The 19,841-nt window shown below is 51.4% G+C and overlaps 1 protein-coding gene across 2 annotated transcripts in view; it reads left to right on the top strand.

Annotated features, from left to right (window-relative positions):
- The window catches only part of Igsf21 (immunoglobin superfamily member 21), a 225,524-nt gene that overhangs the window by 171,474 nt on the left and 34,209 nt on the right, over nucleotides 1-19,841 (top strand). For both annotated transcript variants that reach the window (XM_032895319.1, XM_032895328.1), the window contains exon 4: nucleotides 14,635-14,753. In XM_032895319.1, the coding sequence (XP_032751210.1) occupies nucleotides 14,635-14,753 (119 nt within the window). The remainder of the gene's footprint in view (nucleotides 1-14,634; nucleotides 14,754-19,841) is intronic.

Raw genomic sequence — 19,841 nt, forward strand, 5'->3', positions numbered from 1 at the left:
TGGTACCCAGGTCCCCACGGGGCTAGGCTTCTATTAAACCTGAACACCTGCTCATCTTTCCCCCTGCTCCCTCCACCCTAGTCAGATCATCAATCCCTGGGTCCCCAGCAGGAGCACCTCAGGTCCCAGGACAGCCTACCACAGGCACCTGGGGTTAGACCCAACTTGTGCCCAGCCAGGCACCATGTTGGGGTATAATCCCTATATTCCTTAATGCCCCAGCTGGATGCCACAGGTCTGGTCAGAACTCAGAGTGGCCATTGTGGAAGCAGACTCCGCTCCGTTGTTCCTGTCTGTCCGAAGATCAGACCCGACAAATGGGAAAGCGGTAGCCTCTGTTTGCTCCCAGAGGTCACATTAACTAAACTGATTATGGCAGAAAGTCTACCACGCGAGTCATTGGCTGTCTCCAAGGCCCGATCACTAACAAAAGGTATTCTTTGTGATACCTTCTATCAAGCCCACCCAATTCTCCTAAACATCAATGACTGCCTTCAACCCCATGAAAAAGCCACACAGCGCCTGTTCCTCCTCTGATCATCTGACCCTCCTGCAATTATCGGTTGTCCACCTTCCTTGATGTTCCCCGGGCCAGGGAGTTGTTGTCTATTCCCGTGTGTGTGTGTGTGTGTGGGTGTGTGAGGGTGTGTGTGGGTGTGTGTGTGTGTGTCTGTGTGGCGGCTGCATCTTTGGGTAGGGTGTGTATGATGCCAGAGATCTAACTGTCCGACACTGACAGAGTCTCTCACTAGCCTGGGTTTCAGTGAATAAGTTAGCCTGGCTGGCAAGTCAGCCCCAAGGATCTGTCTCCCTGGCCCTGGAATTGGGAAGGCACCTACTCCAGCCTCAGCTTTTATTTTAACATGGAGATCTCTTTTAATTACTGGGCTTGGGGGGCGTTCCAGACAACTTTCCGCCTCAGCCCTTGAGCAGCTGAGACTACAGGTGTGGGTTACTACCCCAATTCCTTTGCCCTGAGTGACTTTGTTTTCTTTTGCTACTTTGTTTCAAAAAACAAAAACAAAACAAGCAAACAAAAAGAAACAAAAAGACCACCTTCAGTGGCTGGGGCTGGAGAGAGAGCCTTTCCTTCTCTCCTGCAGGGGAATGGCTAGAGAGAGGGCTGATATCCCCCCAACAACAGTTCAAACGGATGCTTTGCCTTTGTGAAGGGGTTGGGGGAGAAAATAGACCCAACCTCACTAGCCTGTGTATGACAAGAACACCATTTCAATTGGATCGCGGAAGCCTGTCTCACGTAGACTTCTGCTCACAGCAACCGTTGCCACAGGGCCCTGAGTGCCACCACACATCCACTCCTGTGGGAGTGCTCCCTGACACTTTATCAGGTGATCCTTCCTCAAACACCTGCAGGGCTTGTTCTTCTGCTGGGCCCTGTGGCTGGACCCATCCTCTCTTTGCCTGCTGCTGGTCGGTGTCACACCCCTCTCCTTAGTGTTCTTGCCTGTTAAATGTGAAGTGGCCAGCCATTCTGGCATGCTGGACCTGAGGATTTTCTGTGGAAACTGGGCAAGCCAGGGACCCTCCAGGACTTAGATGGTCACCCCGGTAAGATAAGCAGGCTGTAGTGGGCAGCCTGGTAGGGAAGGAACGAAACTATTTGCATCCCTATTTACAGGGATGCAAATAGTTTCGTTCCTTCCGTGGGGAGGTGCCTTTGCACAAGGGACAGGCTCTGTGTGTGTGGAGGCCAGAGGTCAATCTCAAGGATTGTTCCTTAATGCCGTATATTGTGCTTTGAGAGGGTCTTTATGGAGTTCATCTATTAGATTAGAATCCTCTTGTCTCTGTCTCCCTCGTGTTGGGATTACAAGTGCTCCTCACCATGGCAAGTGCTCCCCAATATGCAAGGTGCTCCCCACCATGGCAAGTGCTCCCCAATATGTAAGGTGCTCCCCACCATGGTAAGTGCTCCCCACCATGGTAAGTGCTCCCCACCATAGCATGTGCTCCCCACCATGGCAAGTGCTCCCCAATATGCAAGGAGCTCCCCACCATGGTAAGTGCTCCCCACCATGGCAAGATGCTCCCCACCATAGCAAGTGCTCCCCAATATGCACTACTTTTTCACATGGGTTCTGGGTTCTGGGTTCTGGGTTCTGGGGTGGAAGTTGAACTTAGGCTCTTGCAAGGCAAACACTTTACCACTGAGACGTCTTCTCAGCTCCTGGGTCAGCCTCTTCCTCCATCTTCACCGCCCACTTCCAAGTCACCTTCATGAATCCACCCTTCTCCCGTGGGCTCTTGCAGAGGGCTTTCTGAAAGAGAAAATCTGGATGCATCACAAGAGGTATGCGCAGGTATAAGGCCGTCATTTTTAATTCTAGACTGTTCTGTCCTGTCTCCTGGGGGTTCACCTTCCCTCTTGGTTGCCAAGTGTCTCAGGGATGCGCCCACACTGTGGTGGAGGGTGACTCAAGCATTACCACTTCAGGTGGCTTTCAAGTCTGATGAGACACTCTGCCCCTGGCCTGAGTCCAGAGTCTGGTTCTAAACTAGGCTTGAGTGTAAGTCCATCTCCAGGGGGAATGAAAGCCAGGGAGCCATGAAGCTAGCAGAGGTAGCTGGGAAGAGAGAGGCTCCAGAGAGCAGAATAGAGGAGGGAGTGTGTGTGCGCATGTGTGCGAGTGCATGCGTGTGTGTGTGTGTGTGTGTGTGTGCGTGTGCGTGTGTGCGTGCGTGCATGCATGTGTGTATGTGTGTGTACAAGTGCATGCAAGTGTGTGTGTGTGTGTGTGTGTGTGTGTGTGTATGATTAGCTTTCTGACAGCTCTCATGACTGAGGACCCCGAAGGGCTATGACATCTGTCATTTAATTCTGTCCATTGACACCTGCTCTGATCCACGCATATCCAAGTTCCACCTTCCCATTTGGGGGTTGGAGAAACCCATAGATAGGAACCACCTGGCCTGTTTTGTGGGCAGACTTCAACAGAAGGATAGTCTCAGATCTCAGGGAGAGCCAAGAACAAGAGACTCTGGGTATGTTCACTGGCCAGCTGCAGCCTCAGCTGCCCTGCCCCACCCTATCCAAAACCTGAGAGATGCCATGACCCACCTTTGAGTGGCAGGCTCCCTGGGGGATTGCTGTGCTTGCCTAGGGTTAAGCCATGCACCCAGCACACTCTTGGGGTCTTCCACTGAGGAGGGCACCCCCCAGCCAAGTTGTAAGCACCCTTTCCTGCTGTCCCCAGATACCTCCCTAGGGCCTAATTCTCCCGCCAGTAACTAGTCTGTCTCCCAGGGACACAGAGAGGGACTGTGAGGTTGCCTCTGAGAGGAGGCTAAGAAGCTAAGAAGACAGCTGGGGACAGGGAACAGCTGGGGCTGGCTGAGCAGGCGCACATCTGGACCACTGGTTAAACCATTCCCAGCTCCAGGCTAAGCCCTTCCAATTGCACAGGCACGGCCATGAGACACAGGGCAGGAACTGCACTTCACCTTTTTATCCTACGTGGAGTAAACAGTTCTTATTAGCAAACACCAACAGCACCCAAGGCTGCCAGAGACTTTACGGCCATTTTTATTAGCTCTGCCCAGGCAGAGCAGGTGTCAGCATCAGAGGCCATGGCCCTGAACTGAGAGGGAAACAGGTATTTGACAGAGACACACGGGAGGGGGACGGGAGGGGCTAACAGAGGCGGGGCGAGGGGGGCAGAGCAGCCAATGGAGGCAGCCTGGTGGCTTCAAGAGCTGGACAAACTTCAAAACCTCACACTGGGTCTCTTTCTAGCAGGGGTGAGGGACAGCTGAGCCCGGGCAGGCTCTCGGCTCATAAGATTGCAGGGGGTGTGTTTAACCTACTTGCAAGAAAGAACTCTTCCCGGCCCCTCAGAGGCTCGGTTTCCATGCAAACAATGCTGTCCAAATGAAAAGGCGCTCTCATCTCTTCATTAAAGTGCGGCCTCAGAGGACCCATCGCTACCTGAATCCGCACTCCTAGCCTGCAACGAGGTGCCGCTCGAGTATAAATGAAGACGTTTGAATTACAAAATGCCTTTTAAATAGAGTGCGTTATCCAAGTTTGGTCCTGAAGACTCTCCTCATTTGATTGCTGGATTTTGGCAAGAGACATGAGGCCACACGCCATTTTCTTCCCTCCATCTGTTCCCCCCTTCTTCCTTTTTGGGCCTGAGCCAGATCTGAGCTTGCAGCTAGGCTGGACTAGATCCTTAGGAGAAAGAAAGCCTGGAGTAGGTAGGCTGTAAGTGTGGGGAGGGATGGGTCGCATCCTCAAGGTCAGGAGATCACCATGGCAGCAGGATGCAGGTGGAGCAGGCTGGATGGGCTGGGGGTGGGAGTGGCAGGAAGGAGGGAGGGCAGCAAAGAGATGTCCTGTGCGGAGGAGAGGCTCATGATGGAGGGAAGGAAGGAAGAAGTCTGTCCCTGAACATACCCTACTGGTGCAAGGAATGGAGAAGAGGCGGCCAGAGAAATTGGCTTGCATCTCAGAGAAACCCAGAGCTCCCCACCACTCTCCCAACCTGTTTTATTTGGTTGGTGCCGCTACAGCCCAAGGCTTCAGGCTGGGGAAGTTTATACCCCACCACTGAGGGTCACCCAGAGCTTAGGAGCCTTTCCACCCATGCTGCATGCCTGCTGCCCACTGGAGTTCTGGGAATAAAGCTCACTGCCTACGAGTCCCTTATCTGGCAAGCAGATTGCCCAGGACAGGTAGTGTAGGAGAGATGCGTCTAGAAGGCTCACGAGTGGCCCCTGTAGAAAGGCAGAGCTCGGTCTGATGAGCTGGCTCAACACGATGGTGCACTTTGTTATCCTAGCAATGGGGAGTCAGAGACAGGCAGATCCACGGATCTCACTGACCCTCCAACCTAATGATGGAGAATGTCACATCCCAGTGAGAGAGCCAGACTCAAAACACAGAGTGGCTGGCTCCTGAGGAACATTACCTAAAGTTGACCTTTGACCTCTACACACACACTCTCACACACACACACTCACACACACACTCTCTCACATACACACTCTCTCACACACACTCACACACTCTACCACACACACACACACTCACACACACTCACACACACACACACACACCCACACACACACACACACTCACACACTCACACACTCACACACACTCACACACACACTCACACACACACATACATACTCTCACACACACATACACATACACACACACACATACACTCTCTCACACACACACTCACACACACACACACTCACACACACTCACACACACTCTCTCACACATACACACACACACCCATGTGCACGTGCAGCCACATACATGTGAACACACCCCCACCCACGCATGTGCTTGTCTGAGCTCGATCCCCGGGGAAAAGAGAAACGACTCCAGAAAGCTGTCCCCTAACCACCAATACATGTCACAGATCACACGCCCAGACACAACACGTGTGTGTGCACTCACTCACACACAAATAATACACTTTAAAAAGAGTTAAATGTGAGAGGATGGGGAGGCTGACTCCCCAGGTAAAGGTGCTTACTGCCGAGCCGGACAACGTCTGCCTCCTAGAACTGCTTATGGTGAAAGAAAACTGACCCTCACAGCTTGTCATCTGACGTACTTATGCACATCCATGCACATACAATAAATAAATAAATAAATAAATAAATAAATAAATAAATAAATAAATAAATAAATGTGATGAAGAATTAAATGCAAAAATAAAAGCAAAAGACCATTGAGGCACAGGAGGGGGGCACTTATCTGATTCCTTTAAGCAGGGGTTCTCAACCTGTGGATCGCGACTCCTTTGGGGATTGAACAACCCATTCACAGGGGGTAGCATATCAGACATCCTACACATCAAATATTTACATTACGATTCATAAAAGTAGCAAGATTACAGTTATGAAGTAGCAGCAAAAATAATTTTACGGGTGGGGGGGTCTCCACAATGTGAGGAGCTGTGTTAAGGGTGGCACGCAGTGTTAGGAAGGTTGAGAACCACTGGCCTAGAGGACACCCAACCATGCTGTCCCCGCATGATCTCGCAGGAGAAACGAAAGCAGATACATAGGGATGTATTGAAGCTGCATGGCTAATAGTGAAAGCTTAAAGCAACACAAGTGCCCATCAGTGGGCAAACAGATAAAGATACCCACACGGTGGGATGACACTCACAGCCAGATCCGCACAATGGCGCGTGACTCAGCCATGACCAGGCAGGAGATGGTGAGGACAGAGCCCACCCGCAAGTGAATGGCAAGTGAATGAAGAATGGGGTTCCAAGGTTAAAGGCTCCGACCCCAGCTAAAAAAAAAAAAAGGAATTTTTTTAAACGTAGATGGGTGGAGGGAGTCAGAGATAGAGTGTCAGAGAGAGATGGCGTGAGCGTGTGTGTGTGTGTGTGTGTGTGTGTGTGTGTGTGTGTGTGTGTGTGCGTGTGTGTGCTATGGCACATGTACGTAGGCCAAAGAGCATCTCTCAGAGGTAGTTATCTCCTTCCACCGCAGTGACGTACTTTCCTTCTTGTGGGGTCCCTGCCACTGTTCAGCACACACCTGGCTAGCTGACCCTCAGCTTCCCAATGACTCTCCTGTCTCCACCTCGCATCTCGCCACAGGAGTGCTGGGATTATAGATGGCGCTCTACTGTATCCAGCTCTTCATGTGGGTTTGGGAATCAAACTCAATAGGCACTTGAACCCACTAAGCCATCTCTCCAGCCCAGTGGTCAAAGCTTTAAGAGGCGGGGCCTGGTGAGCGGTCTTTAAGTTATTTACCGCAGATCCTTAAAAGGGAGAGCGAGACCTGTCTCTTCCTCACTTGTCTTTTCTGGGCTATTCTGCTTCTCCTTGTCACCCATATTTCATCACAGGCCCCAGAGTATCAAGGCCAAACTATATGAGCTGAAATCTCTGAAACAGTGAGTCCTTACTTTTGTTTAAGGTGATTGTCTCGGGTATTTTCTTACAGCAGCAAAACTAACACAGAAAAGCAACAAGGTTGCAGACCCCGTAAGATACAATTGATAGATTGCTCATCCTTGGTAATGTGTTTCCAGGGGACAGAAAAGGAATCTGTGGCCATAGGGCTAGATAATGAATCTCTGGTCTTCTTGTTTGTTTGTTTATGTGTTTAAATATGAGGTCTCTGTCTGCATGAGTGCCTGCATGCCAAAAGAGGGCATCGGATCCTATTATACAAGGTTGTAAGATGCCATGTAGTTGCTAGGACTTGAACTCGGGACCTCTGGAAAAGCAGGCAGTGCTCTTAAGCATGGAGTCATCTCTCCAGCCCCAAATCTGTGGTCTTCTAAGCATGGGGGGGGGGGATGGATTGCAAAAAGGCATGAAGAAGCTTCGGGGCAATGCGTGGGGCCATTATGTTGATGGTGGTCATAGTCTCAATAGGCCGGAACCTGTTAAATATGCCTGCCGTGGAGGTCAGCAGTTAGACTTCAAGAAAACTTAGGACAAAGCTTAAAACCAGCAAGCATGGGGAAGCAGCCCAGTTGGTGAACGCTTGCTGTGTAACTGTGATCGAACACGATGCCCATATAGAAAGCTAGGCATGATAGTGCCCATTTGCTATCCTGGCAAAGAGAGGCCAGAGACGGGACGATCTCTGGCTGGTGAACCTGCTCCCAAAGGACAGTATCTAAGGTTGACCTCTAGCTTCTACGTACACACACACCTGTGTGCATGTGCAGCCACATGCATGTGAACACCCCCTACACACACACACACACACATGCACACACACACATACCACACACACTCACAAATGAACAATAATGATAAAAGCAGAAGAAAGTGAAGATAGAGAATTAACTCGGTGGTTAAGAGCACACGCTCCTCTTCCGGAGGACCCAAGTTCGATTCCCGGCACCATATTAGATGGCTCACAACCACCTGTATCTCCAGCGAGGGGCATTTGTTGCCTCTGGCATTCTTGTCCACCTGCATCCCTGTGCACAGACACGTGCACATAGTTAAAGATAAAAACATTAACGTAGCAAAATTTAAAGTGTGGAAAACCCCAGCAGAATGATGAGGCTCATGGGATACACGCTACACAATGGGAGAACTCACCTAGCACACTACAAAAGCCCCAGAGGCGACAAGGTGGGACTGGCTTATTATTATTAATCATTATTATTAATTATTAATTATTGTTTTTTATTTTATGATGACCTTGTTCCTGAGGCAGGTTCATTACTCTCCAGCTAAGTTCTTCTGAGAAGAAGGGAGGTGTCTATGCAGACAGGACAGGAAAACAAGTGCCCAGTGTCTCCATTCAAGCGTGCATCTCTGTCTGACTCCTGGCTACAGACTAAGCCCTGAGAGCAGCATGAGGCAGTGGCTTAATAATTTGTCTTAAAATTTTAATCAATTAATGGCGCAGGAGAAAGTAGGGTAAGCGCTGAGAGTCTGCCAGGCACGATTTTCTGCACTTGCGCGTTCCTTCACTGGGTCTCTTTAAAGGTCCATCGCTGGCTTTCCCAGGTCCCCAGCAAGGCTACACAGTTGAACCCTGCATCCTTTCCCTGGTCAGGTTCCTAAGTCCACTGCCCGTATTCTGGAAGAGACTGAGACTCTCTTCTCCGTGGCAAATCAAAGCCAGGACAGGAGAGATGAGCAGAGGGGCTGAAAGCCTGCTGCACCCTGACAGGAGATCCCCTGGATGCTCTGAAAGCTTGAAAAGAATTCAGAGAAGCACAGAGTCATCTTTTTTTTTTCAGAAGGGGGAGCATACGACTCTCGTTACCTGGGGAGGTAGCAGGCTCAGAATAGAAACACACAGAGCCAGTGGAGGCCAAATCACGCAGGAAGGAATGAGAAGCGAAGGCAAATACAGTGGGGTAGGGAGAGCGTCTGCCTCCTTACCTGCCTCACTCCGGGGCCCCTACCTGCTTACATCATGACTAGGGTCATGCTACATCTTGTCTGTGTGCCTCAGTTTCCTTTTCTGGGCACTGAGAGGTCATAGCCCTACAAGTAAGGTTCAGTGTATTGGGGAAAAGCTCACTTCGAAACCTCCACTGTGGATCTGCAAAGACCAGCACCTGTAGACCTAAAATTCTATGTGGTATTAATGCCATACCCAATCATCAGATAGGAAAATTGAGGCTCTGAGAGGCCAAACAGACTCAGCAAGTACCACAAGCTGGCCAGGTTCACAAGAGACCCTGGTTCTTAACAACTTTCTGCTGACCTGAATGTCCGGATACTCGGGAATACTTAGCTAGGGGCCAAGAAGTTTCTAGGGCACCCCTGGACTGGGAGGGGGTGTGGATGAATGGTCAGACACAGAGAGGAAAGATCTGGGTCTGTCTCCACAGAGGATGAGCAGCCAGGGCAGCCCTCCTGGCAAAGGCAGCTTGAGAGTTCTATGCACCACCAGGATCTATGTCACTGGACACTCATGCTGCACCAGCCCTAAGTGGTGCCCTTGGATGAGCCCTGGTGGTCTTCCCAATCATTTTGTGAGCTGTGTAACAGATGAGGAAACAGCCTGAGAGAAGTCACATGATTTCCTAAGAGGTACAAATGAGGACCAGGACTGAGCTGGGAATAACATATTAATCCAATAGTCAGTTTTAAGCTGAGCGTGCCACTCCACTGCACTGCTGGGGTCAGGGGTGATGGCTACAGGCTTTCCACGGGGACAGGAAAGAGGGAGACACTCCAAGTAGAGACAGAGTACCAGGGCCAGAGAGATGGCTCAGCAGTTAAGAGCACTGACTTTCAGTTCTTCCAGAGGTCCTGAGTTCAAATCCCAGCATCACATGGTGGCTCACAACCATCTGTAATGGGATCTGATGCCCTCTTCTGGTGTGCATGGGCTCCAGTGTACTCATATATAATAAATAAAGCTTTTAAAAAAGAGAGAAAGATAGAGTATCTAGCTATCTCTACCCCCACCACAAGGCTCAACCTTGCAGGACACACAGGTCTAAATGCTGAGGCACGTGATTGGTCTAGATTCCAGAACATTTATAGGCACAGATCAGAGGGCACACAGTAGGTCCAGAGTCCAGGACACACAGTAGGCCTGAATGCCAAGGCATACAGTTGGTCCAAATATCAGAGCACACAGTAGGCTGATATGCTAGGGCACACAGTAGGTCTAGATATAGTTCACATAGTAGGTCTAGATGCAGGTCACACAGTAGGTCTAAGTCTGTGTGCAGATGTGGCCCTCGGGCCCTGCACCCTGCAAAAGCCGCAGTGTTAGCCCTTATCCTCACCGGGATGAGCTCAGGCCAGCAGGCAAAGGCAACGTTTCTGCTCCTCCTGTTCCCCTTGTTCCCAGCTTTTCACAAACACAATTACTCGCCCTTCGGAGATGCCGTCAGTGTTGGTAAACTCCAGCCGCTAAACTGCATCGCCCCTATCTGCACAAACTCTACAGTTATTAATAGTTTATCGATCTGATCCCAGGCCACTGCTGACGAGAGCGGCCTCCTCCCCACCCCCGCGGCCCCCTGTTGCCTGTGAAGGCCTTCTCTATCCAGCCTGCAGATCAATGCCAGTCAGTGCTGGGGGCGGGGCGGGCTCTGGGCCACTTAATCCACTTTCAGAGAACAACGGTGAAAGCAAGATCTCAGGGTTTGATGAAGGAGAGGAGGCGGTTAGGTCCGGATCAAAGCGGTGACCTGGCAGCTTTGGATCCGAGATGAGAACCAGACAGGACGAGGCTGCGTCCTTCCGTACGGATTCAGACGGTAGCCGAGATAGGAGAAAGGCAGCGTGGGAGTGCACGGGACACTCTTATCTTGGCTGCTTTCCCGTGATTTAAGATTATCCAAAGTAAAAATGTTATCTTTCAAAGCAGAAACAAGATGTCTGCAGGAAGAACCGGCCATAACAGAAAGGCCAAGACTAGAGGAAGGGATGAGGGGGCTGAGGAGGCTCTGTAGGCAAATTCTGGTCTTTTTTTTTTCTCCCAAACGCTGAGGCAGCTTTCAAAGGAGTTTAGGCTGGTGAGGACTTGGTTTGGCTTCTTCGTGGAAGGGATATGAAAGGGTCCAGAAACCTCACTTAAACCCTGAGCTTGGCTTCAGGTGAGAAGGGGGGATTGGGGATATAGGGGGCCATGAAGAGGTGGACGCCCAGGACCCAGCCACTCACTGCCTGAGACCGTGGAACAAGAGCTGTCAAGTGTGCTTGGGCTAAGTGATGTGGGTTAATGGCCCGGCCAGGCCAGGCCAGGCATGAAACCTGGTGCCCAGTGAGGGCGCCAAACTGTGCCGTACGAATAGACCCAGATGGGAGGCTGTCTTTTCTTAAAAGCATCAAGTCCATCGTGCTGTCTTCAACACCACCTGTGAGATGCCACCCACACAACATATTGCTTATGTTACCCTTCCTTGAGCGTGTCATCAAGCAGAATGATTCCTAAACATGTCCCCAGCGCTGGGATCACATAAACACATCTGCATAGACATTCCCATTGGGTGGTCACCTGCACGCCTCCACTTAGGCGTCAGCTGTGCCCCTTACTGTCTGATGACATCACCCAGGAGCCTCTGGCTACACCCGTGTCCTTCCCCCCCCCCCAGCCTGTTTCTTTACACGCCCCCTGCACCTGTCTCCCTCGAAAGGCACTTAAGCAGGTCGACCGCATAATAGACACCTGTGAGGAGAGCCGAAACATGTCACTTAAGGTGTCTGTCACTCAGCTACCAAGCACGTTACTGCTCTCGATCTAGCTGTGCCACAAAGAAGATCATTCCCAGGGGAGACAGGTTCCCTGCTGTTCCCACTGTCAAGGCTCTCTCTTACAGGAGGAGGAGGCAGGCGGGGGGGAGGGGGAGCTGCATCTCCCCCCTCCCCACAAAAAGGGCGCTCCCTGCACTTCAGTCCTTCCTGACAGTGAGGAGACCAGATGGCAACCTCTGTGTAGTCTATGGAAATGAGGGTGTTGTTTATGCTAATGAGCGCTGGGTGCTCTCCGAGGGAGGGGCAGATGGGGAGCTGGCTCAGCTCAAAGTGACAACTGCTTAGGAAGAGGCTAGGAGCCCAGGTGGGGGGAGTGGCGAGCAGCACGTGGCTGGGGGGAAGGGGTGGGAGGGGTTGCTGCGAAGTGACTTACAGGCAAGAGAAGCTGAGACAGGCTGGAACCTGAGGTTAAACTGCTCATCACATACAAATGAAAAAGAGGCTTGGTGCAGGCAGATGGGGAGGAGGGATGATGGCTCGCACAGAAGGGGCCTCCCAGCTCAGGGGTCACCCAGGAAGAGCCTGGAGCTGACACTGGCCTCTCCATCCCCCATGAGCAGGACCATGAACAAATACGGGTGTCTCCCCTGGTTTCCTGCCCACTTTGGGAACGTGAAGATCAATACTGACACAGGGTCCTTGGAAACAGGCCAGTATAGGCTGCGACTTGATGCAATTTAAATTTGCCCAGCTCAGTGCCAAGCTGAGGCTCCTGCTGGTCAAAACATTCGCATACCCCTTGGTAAGAATTCTCTCCTCTTGGGGGCATCACAGGATGAGGACCACTCATGGCCTCTGGGCAAGAGTGAGCAACATCCTCAAGGGTTTATCGGAGTCCATCTTCACTGTGCTTCTGGGTAGCATTGTCTCCATTTTTTTTTAAATAAGAAAGTGGGTGTTCCCCAAAGTCATGAGCTCCAAATGGGGGGGGTATAATTTGAACTCAGTTCTCAGAGCGCTTTGTGGTCTAGATGGCAGAAACGGCAGCCATCGTTGTGACTGTACCCTCCGGGAGAAATAAAGGCATACCAACTCATTCTAGCGTGACCTGGCCGTGTAGACCTTGAGATCTAGATCAGGAGTGAGTCATCAGACTGTGTTCTGTTTACCCACAGCTTGTGAACTGAGTATGTTCTAACAACCTTAAATGGTTGGAAGGGGGAAAAGGAAAGCATGAGTGTTTTCTGTGCCAGGAACTTTCTGAGCAGCACAAAGCTTGACAACTACAAATAAAGTTTTATTGGAACCCCAAGCGCACTGATTGGTTGACAGACTCCCTTCAACTGTCTGTGCCCTGTGAGGACTCAGTGAGAAGCCTTAAGTGAGACCACCTTCAAGTCTTATTCGGACTATGTTCTTAAATTGTGTTTGCATGGGTGTTTTGCCTGCATATGCGTATGTGCCCCATGTGTGTGCAGTACCTGTAGTGGCCAGAAGAGGGTGTTGGGTGCCCTAGAACTGAAGTTGGTGCTGGGAGTCAAGACTGAGTCCTCTGCGAGAACAAGTGCTCTTAACCACTGATCCATCTCTCCCAGTCCCCAAGCTTGTCTGTCTGTCTGTGTGAATTTGGCTATGTGTATCTGTGTCTGGGGCAGGTATTCACATGAGTGCAGGCGCTCACAGGGGTTGGGGGAGAGGTGTCAAATTCCCCCCTTCCCCACAGCTGTTTTGAAGCACTCAGTGTAGATGCTGAACATCAAACTCAGATCCTCTGGAAAAGTTCAGAACCATCTCTCCAGCCCCAAGACCAGCCTCAAAGGGGAACGAAGCATGAGGTGTTCGCTCTTGAACCTTTCCAATGAAAACACAAGAAGGAACCATTAGGGGGACTCCCATACCCCAGGTCTGGAGACCTTGGAGACAGAGTCACCACCTCCTAGCCCAGCCTCTGCTGAGAGTGGGTGCGTAGCATTGGTCAACTTCCCTGTGTCCACCAGAGTGGGGATTCCTCGGAGACAGGAATTTACATTGTGTTTCTGGGCATAAAATAGCCCCTTGGCAGTATGGAAGGCAGGACTCCAAGGTCCCACATGGTGTTTTAGCTATACAGAGTGGGGAAATCATGACCATCTTGTGTCTCAGTTTCCCTGAGATAATGACCGATCCTGCACCGTGGTTGTGGTAGATTGTATAGGAATACACCACCCACCCCACCCCACCCCACCCCTGTCCCCGGGTTTATATATTTAAGTGCTTGGTCCACAGTTGGTGGAACTATTTGGGAAGGATTAGGAGGTGTGGCCTTGTTGGAGGAGGTGTGTCACTAGGGTTGGGCTTTGAGGTTCCAAAAGCTCATACAGATGCGCTCTCTCTCTCTCTCTCTCTCTCTCTCTCTCTCTCTCTCTCTCTCTCTCTCTCTCTCTCTCCTTCCTGCCTCCTGCCTTCAGGTCAGGGTGTAAGTAGCTCTCAGCTACTGTTCCAGCTTCATGATGGACTAACTCTCTGAAGCTATAAGTAAACTCCCAATTGAATGCTCTCTTTTATAATTTGCCTTGGTCAAGGTTTCTCTTCACAGCAGCATAACAGTAGGTAAGACAATGGTGGTTATCAGGAATGAGTCGGGCCAGAACTCTCACTGGTGGTAGCTAAACCCAGCCGCTCTAATCCTGCATCACCCACAGGGCTAGGAGAGTAACACACGACTGACTAGTCCAGCAGTTGAGTTGCTGCTCCTGGGCACAGATTTGGCTCAGGCTGAACATACACACGCTGGCCACACCCCCTCCTGAGCTGCAGCACCAGGCACAGAGCCTGTATACGGTGGGTGGTGCACAAATGTGGTCCTTCCTCCCAGCCCAGACCACAGGTGTGCAACGTCTTTGCAGAGTGGATGAGTGGAGCCCGGACAGGTTGGTATACAGGTTGGCCTCCTGGAGCACTGCCTACTCACCCCTGCAATACCAGCCTCACCCCTTCATCTGCTTCTCCACAGGCTGCCTGAGGTCCGGATCTCAGACAATGGTCCCTATGAGTGCCACGTGGGGATCTACGACCGAGCCACGAGGGAGAAGGTGGTCCTCGCCTCAGGCAACATCTTCCTCAACGTCATGGGTGAGTCAATGTCCCAGGAAGGAAGGACGCAGCAAGCTGTCCTGAGACATCTTGTTAAATCCCTGTGGTGTCTGTACAGAATCATCTACTGCCCTTGCCTGGGAGGAGGGAAAAGCCAGACCGTGGCAAGCTGTGATTGTGGAACCTGGACCCAGGCGCTTCTTGTTAGGGACTCATTGCCTTCCCAGTCTCATGCTGTAAGAACCCAGAGTCTGCTTCATCCCTGACTCTCATAGGCTAGGTATATGAAGGACTGTTTGCTGATTGGATTAGAGGAGTCACAGAGGGAAGAATGGCTGGTGTCCAGGGACGGCAGGCTACCACAGCCTTGAGCTTTTTCACAGAAGGTTGGCAAGGGATGTCAGTCTCTAGAGCCACCCAATTATAGACCCCGTGGCGTGGTGGGGCTAGAGGAGAGAGGCGCCAAGCCTGTGGCTAGTGCAGCTGCTTTCCCCCGCCTGAGGCCAAGGTTGTATCAGCAGAAGCCCCAAGGAGCAAGAGCTATGAGAATCCTCTACAGGGGCTGACTGCCAGAGCCTCTAGGGAGAGGACCCAGCACCTCAGATGTGACACACGGTAGAGACTCCCTCCCTTTTCCTCTTGGGCTTTTCTGGGAGTATTGAAAGTCCAGGAAGTTAGAGAACATTCTGGGCTAAGTATGGAGGCCTCCCGGGTTCTCACCTTGGCTCTGTACCTCTGTTTATGCATCTGTGGCATGGGATGGTCATACTAGTCTCTGTCCAGTTGATGTGTCATGGACTGAATCGACTCTCACCCAGACTCAGTTTCCCTGCCGGAGATGCAAAAGCCATGTTCTGAGTAGTCCCAGGAAGTTGCACCAGCATCATGCTCTTTAGGGCATTCTGTTGTCACTCCTCTGGAGGAGCGCTTGGGTTTGGCCTTGACCCAGCCTCCGCGTCTCTGTTTTTCCTATCAAATAATATTTGTCAGGGCAACAAAGCCTGCTAGACTCTGGCAATCGATGAGAACACAAAAGCCCTGCGGAAAGTCCTCGATCTGGGGAAATTGAAAACCCACAAAGGTTTGCAGACCTTGGGAGCAACATTGATTCCACCACGGTAGCTCCGGGAGGAGATGGCACAGCTGGGCAGACTAGCCGGCTCCTCTGACAGAGCATGCTCAGTGCTCAGCCCCGCAAATGGCCACCCTGGGGAAGAAATGCGGCTCAGCCTACACCGTCCAGGGTCTCACAGCCCAATGAGAAATCCAGGCCCCATTAATTACTCATCAAATGTTTGTGGAACATCCCGGGCACCTTCTCTGGGTCCTTAAGCAGGGACAAACTTTGAATAGAATGAAGCTCCTGTCTTTGGCGAGTTTGCGGTGTAGGATGTGAGCCAGTCAAGCCGGGCATAAGACGCATGCGCAGATGAAGCAGTAGCTGTCCAGTGTCTGCAACGGGTGCTAGGAGACACACAGCGTAGAGCGATGGGTAAAGAGGATCCGCAAAGGGAGGTCATGCTAACTAGGAGAGCAGGAAGCAGAGGAGGCCAAGTCCCTCTGGGGCCACTGGATGCTTAGCTAGGTCTTTGTACCTATCCACACATGGTGGCTTTCCCACCTCACGGCTAACCAGGAAGGAAGGTCTATCCTGAACCCTGTTTATCTTTGTTCGTTTTGGATTTTGAGACAGGATCTCATGTCGCTCAGGCTGGCCTCAAGCTCGCTACTTAGCCAATGGGGGCCTTAAGCTTCCAATCCTCCCTTCTGCTTCTACCTCCCAAGTGCTGGGATTACAGGTGTGTGCCACCATGCTCAGTTTGTGAGGTTCTGGGAACCGGACCCAGGACTTCATGCGCGTGAGTACTCTACCCAGCCGGCAGCACGCCTGGCCTTGTGAGGAACGTTTTGTAGATGCCTGTCTGTGTGAACAGTGTTTATGGCTCTCCAGAGCCTTGAGTCATCTGAGGAGTGAAGGTTCTGGAAGCCTGGGGTGCTTCTGGGAGTGGCGTGGGCAAGGAGGGCGTTCTGCCCACTTGACCTCCCAGCCTCCTCTTTAGAGTCCACCCGTCTTTGACTCTGATGTCCACCTGTCTTGCCCTGGAGAAGGAACCAGGATCTGATGCCACCTTGAGAAAGGCAGCAGCCACCCACATGCCATGCGAGCTGTGGAAGTCTCCCCTCTGATGACATTTTGTGCCACCCACCCACCCACCACGTCACTACGGAAGCGTCCTTCCCGTCCTTAGTCGTCTGCACCCAGTGACTCAGCAACTATCAGTCAAAATCTGGGAGGGTATGGTGTTGTCTTTGCCCATGAGTTGTTGGGCACGTGTGTGTTGCGTGTCTTTGACCTTGTGTGTATGCGGAGACCAGAGGGAGATATTAGGGGTCCTCTGTCACTCTCGGCCCAGTGGCAGGGTCTTTCCATGAACTGGAAGCTTGAGTTTTTCAGCCAGACTGGCAGCTAGCAAGCCCCAGCAGGCCCCTCTCTTCCTGGGAGAGCGTTGAGCGTTTACAGGGAAGGGTGCTGGGATCCGACCTCCAGGCCAGCTGTTAGCACGGCAGATTCCCTTAACCACTGAGCCATCTGTCCAGCTCAAAGAGGCTTTACTTTTAGTTATCCATTTTCTTGTGTGTGTGTGTGTGTGTGTGTGTGTGTGTGTGCACTCACACATGCATGCACTTGCATGGGAGCACCCATGTGTTTGCATGTGTGAAGAGTGCATGTACCTGGGCACCTGTGTATGGACACCAAGCTTGACATCGAGAGTCATCCTCAATCGCTCTCCTACTCCATTCGTGGAGGCAAGGCCTCCCAATCAAACCCAGAGCTTGCTGATGCAACTAGGCCACCACACCTTCCCACCGTTTACATGGACTTGGGGAAAGGGGACTTGAACTCTGGTTCTCACACTTGCACCACAAGCTTTTTAAACCCTGAGCCATCCCCCAGCCCTGAGAGGTTTTCTAAATTATACTTGCAAGGCAGGACAGGACCCCAGGTTTGGGAGTACGGAGAGCCTCTGGCATAGTGGGGTGTGTAGCGCCCAGGGCCCGGGCCACCTTCATCAAAACCACTGCACACCATCCGTCCATCCCAGCTGCTCGCAGAGGCCTCTGGGCAGAGATGAAGCTGAGAGAGGGGTTGTAATTTCACGCCTCTCACATCCCGCTATGTGGTGGGAAAGACATTTGGGAGGCCCGTGAGCGACACTCAGGGTGTGTGCTGCATGCAGCCATTAAAATGCTTCTATCCAAGCTGCCGACAAATCGGAAGCCAATGTGAGAGCTGTGTGCTGGGCTCTGGGAATGTGCTCCACACAGTCATGGGAGTGTGGTGACACTGCCTCCTGGAGATGCAGGTCATAGGGGTGAACGAGTTAAAGGGCTTGCGTTACAAGCAATTAAACATAATGAGGCCCGGGCTCCTCACCCCTACCAGAGCTGAAGTCTTCCTCCTGAGTGGCCAGGGGCAGCACCTCGGTCATAGGTCACGGCATTTTGCTTGCACTGGTCCCACCTCAGCGCACACACCAAGGCTGGTCACGTGTCTCTGCAAGGGCTCTTACAGACAGTTGTCCTTTTTTACAGAGCAAGGAACAGAGGCCCTGAGAGACCTGGCATGTGAGAGACAGAGTGTGGGATTAGGAGCTCCTTTATGGCTTATCTTGTCCACAACTAGCAGCCCTGACTCCCCCCATACTCTCAAGAGAACACCCCTACCTTTGACACGGCTTGTTTGTAACCTGAATACCCACTATCCTGACGTGTAGGCCACAGGCCTCACTCAGAGCCCAGGCTGGAGCTTCTGGCTCTGAGCTCTCCTATAGTGAGGTAGGGCTGTGATACCTGGGCAAGGAAGAAGGGTTCTGTGGCGAGAGAGGAAGCATTCACATTGTCTTCATGCCACTTCCTTCTCTGCAATCTCTACCTAGAACAACCCTTCCCCCTTGGCCCTTCCTTTCTTTCTTTTTTCTTTTTTTTTCTTTTTTTCGGAGCTGGGCCCCTTGGCCCTTCCTAACGGAGCACCAAACTTGGCATCCTGCGGACCAGATGACAAACTCCAGTTAAGTTAGTGTCGACTCTGACTCAGGTGGCATGCACCATTCAACTTCTTTTCCAGTTAAAAGTAAAATAAAATAAAATAAAATAAGCAGTTAATAATACACAACGTCTATTTTTAAAAGACAGACTCTCATGTAGCCCAGGCTGGCCTCAAACTCATTGTTGCAACCAGCCCCAACGTGAACTTTTCTTTTGAAAATTCACCTATTTTTATGTTATGCCTGTGAATGTTTGGTCTACATTACATTTTGTGCATCACATGCATAAAAACACATATGCAGTGTCTACAGAAGCCAGAAGAGGGTGTCAGAGTCCCTAGAACTGGAATCACAAGTGGTTGCTAGCTGTTGTGTGGGTGCGGGGAATTGAACCTGCGTCCTCTGCAACAGCACACAGCCAGTGCTCTAACCACTGAGCCAGCTCCCCAGCCTCTGGAGCTTTTCATCTTCCTGACTCTCCCAAGGGATGGAAGTATAGGCTGCACCATGCCTGGTTTTCTGAGGTGCTGAGGACAGAACTCAGGGCTTGATGCATGCTCTATAAGACTTCACCAGCTGAGCCCAGAACAATAGATCAGAAAATGACTCGTGTCCTCAGGGTCCCTTTTCCATCCAGTCTTCATTTGGGAAGTGTTTATTAAAGAGCTAGCAAGCATGTCCAACCCTCAGTGCAGACAGTGTGTGTGGCCCCAGGTCATTCACCAGCATCTGGAACTCACCTGAAACGCTATGAGATACACGTCACAGTTTATAGATGACATCATATGGCAAGGTCAAAGGAATAGACATGCCCGTGGCACATTCCAGGTATCGCCCTGTGCACTGGAACAAGAGAGACAAAAGTGTTGTGTACTTCAGGTGCAGGGTGGGCTCGGAGCATGTACAACAATCATACGATGTGCCCAAAAGTGGTCAGGAACTAGCAGAGAGGTGGTGATCATTCTGGACACGGCCGCTTGGAGAAGGTGGCATTCGGAGAAGGTATGATGGTCGCTGAGTAGTTCCTTACTCAGCAGCCCCTACCCCCAATTCTGCACTAAGCCAGGAGTCCAGCAGAGAG

The sequence above is a fragment of the Rattus rattus genome, chromosome 1 (genome assembly GCF_011064425.1).
Source record: "Rattus rattus isolate New Zealand chromosome 1, Rrattus_CSIRO_v1, whole genome shotgun sequence".
In the NCBI taxonomy this organism is placed as follows: Eukaryota; Metazoa; Chordata; class Mammalia; order Rodentia; family Muridae; genus Rattus; species Rattus rattus.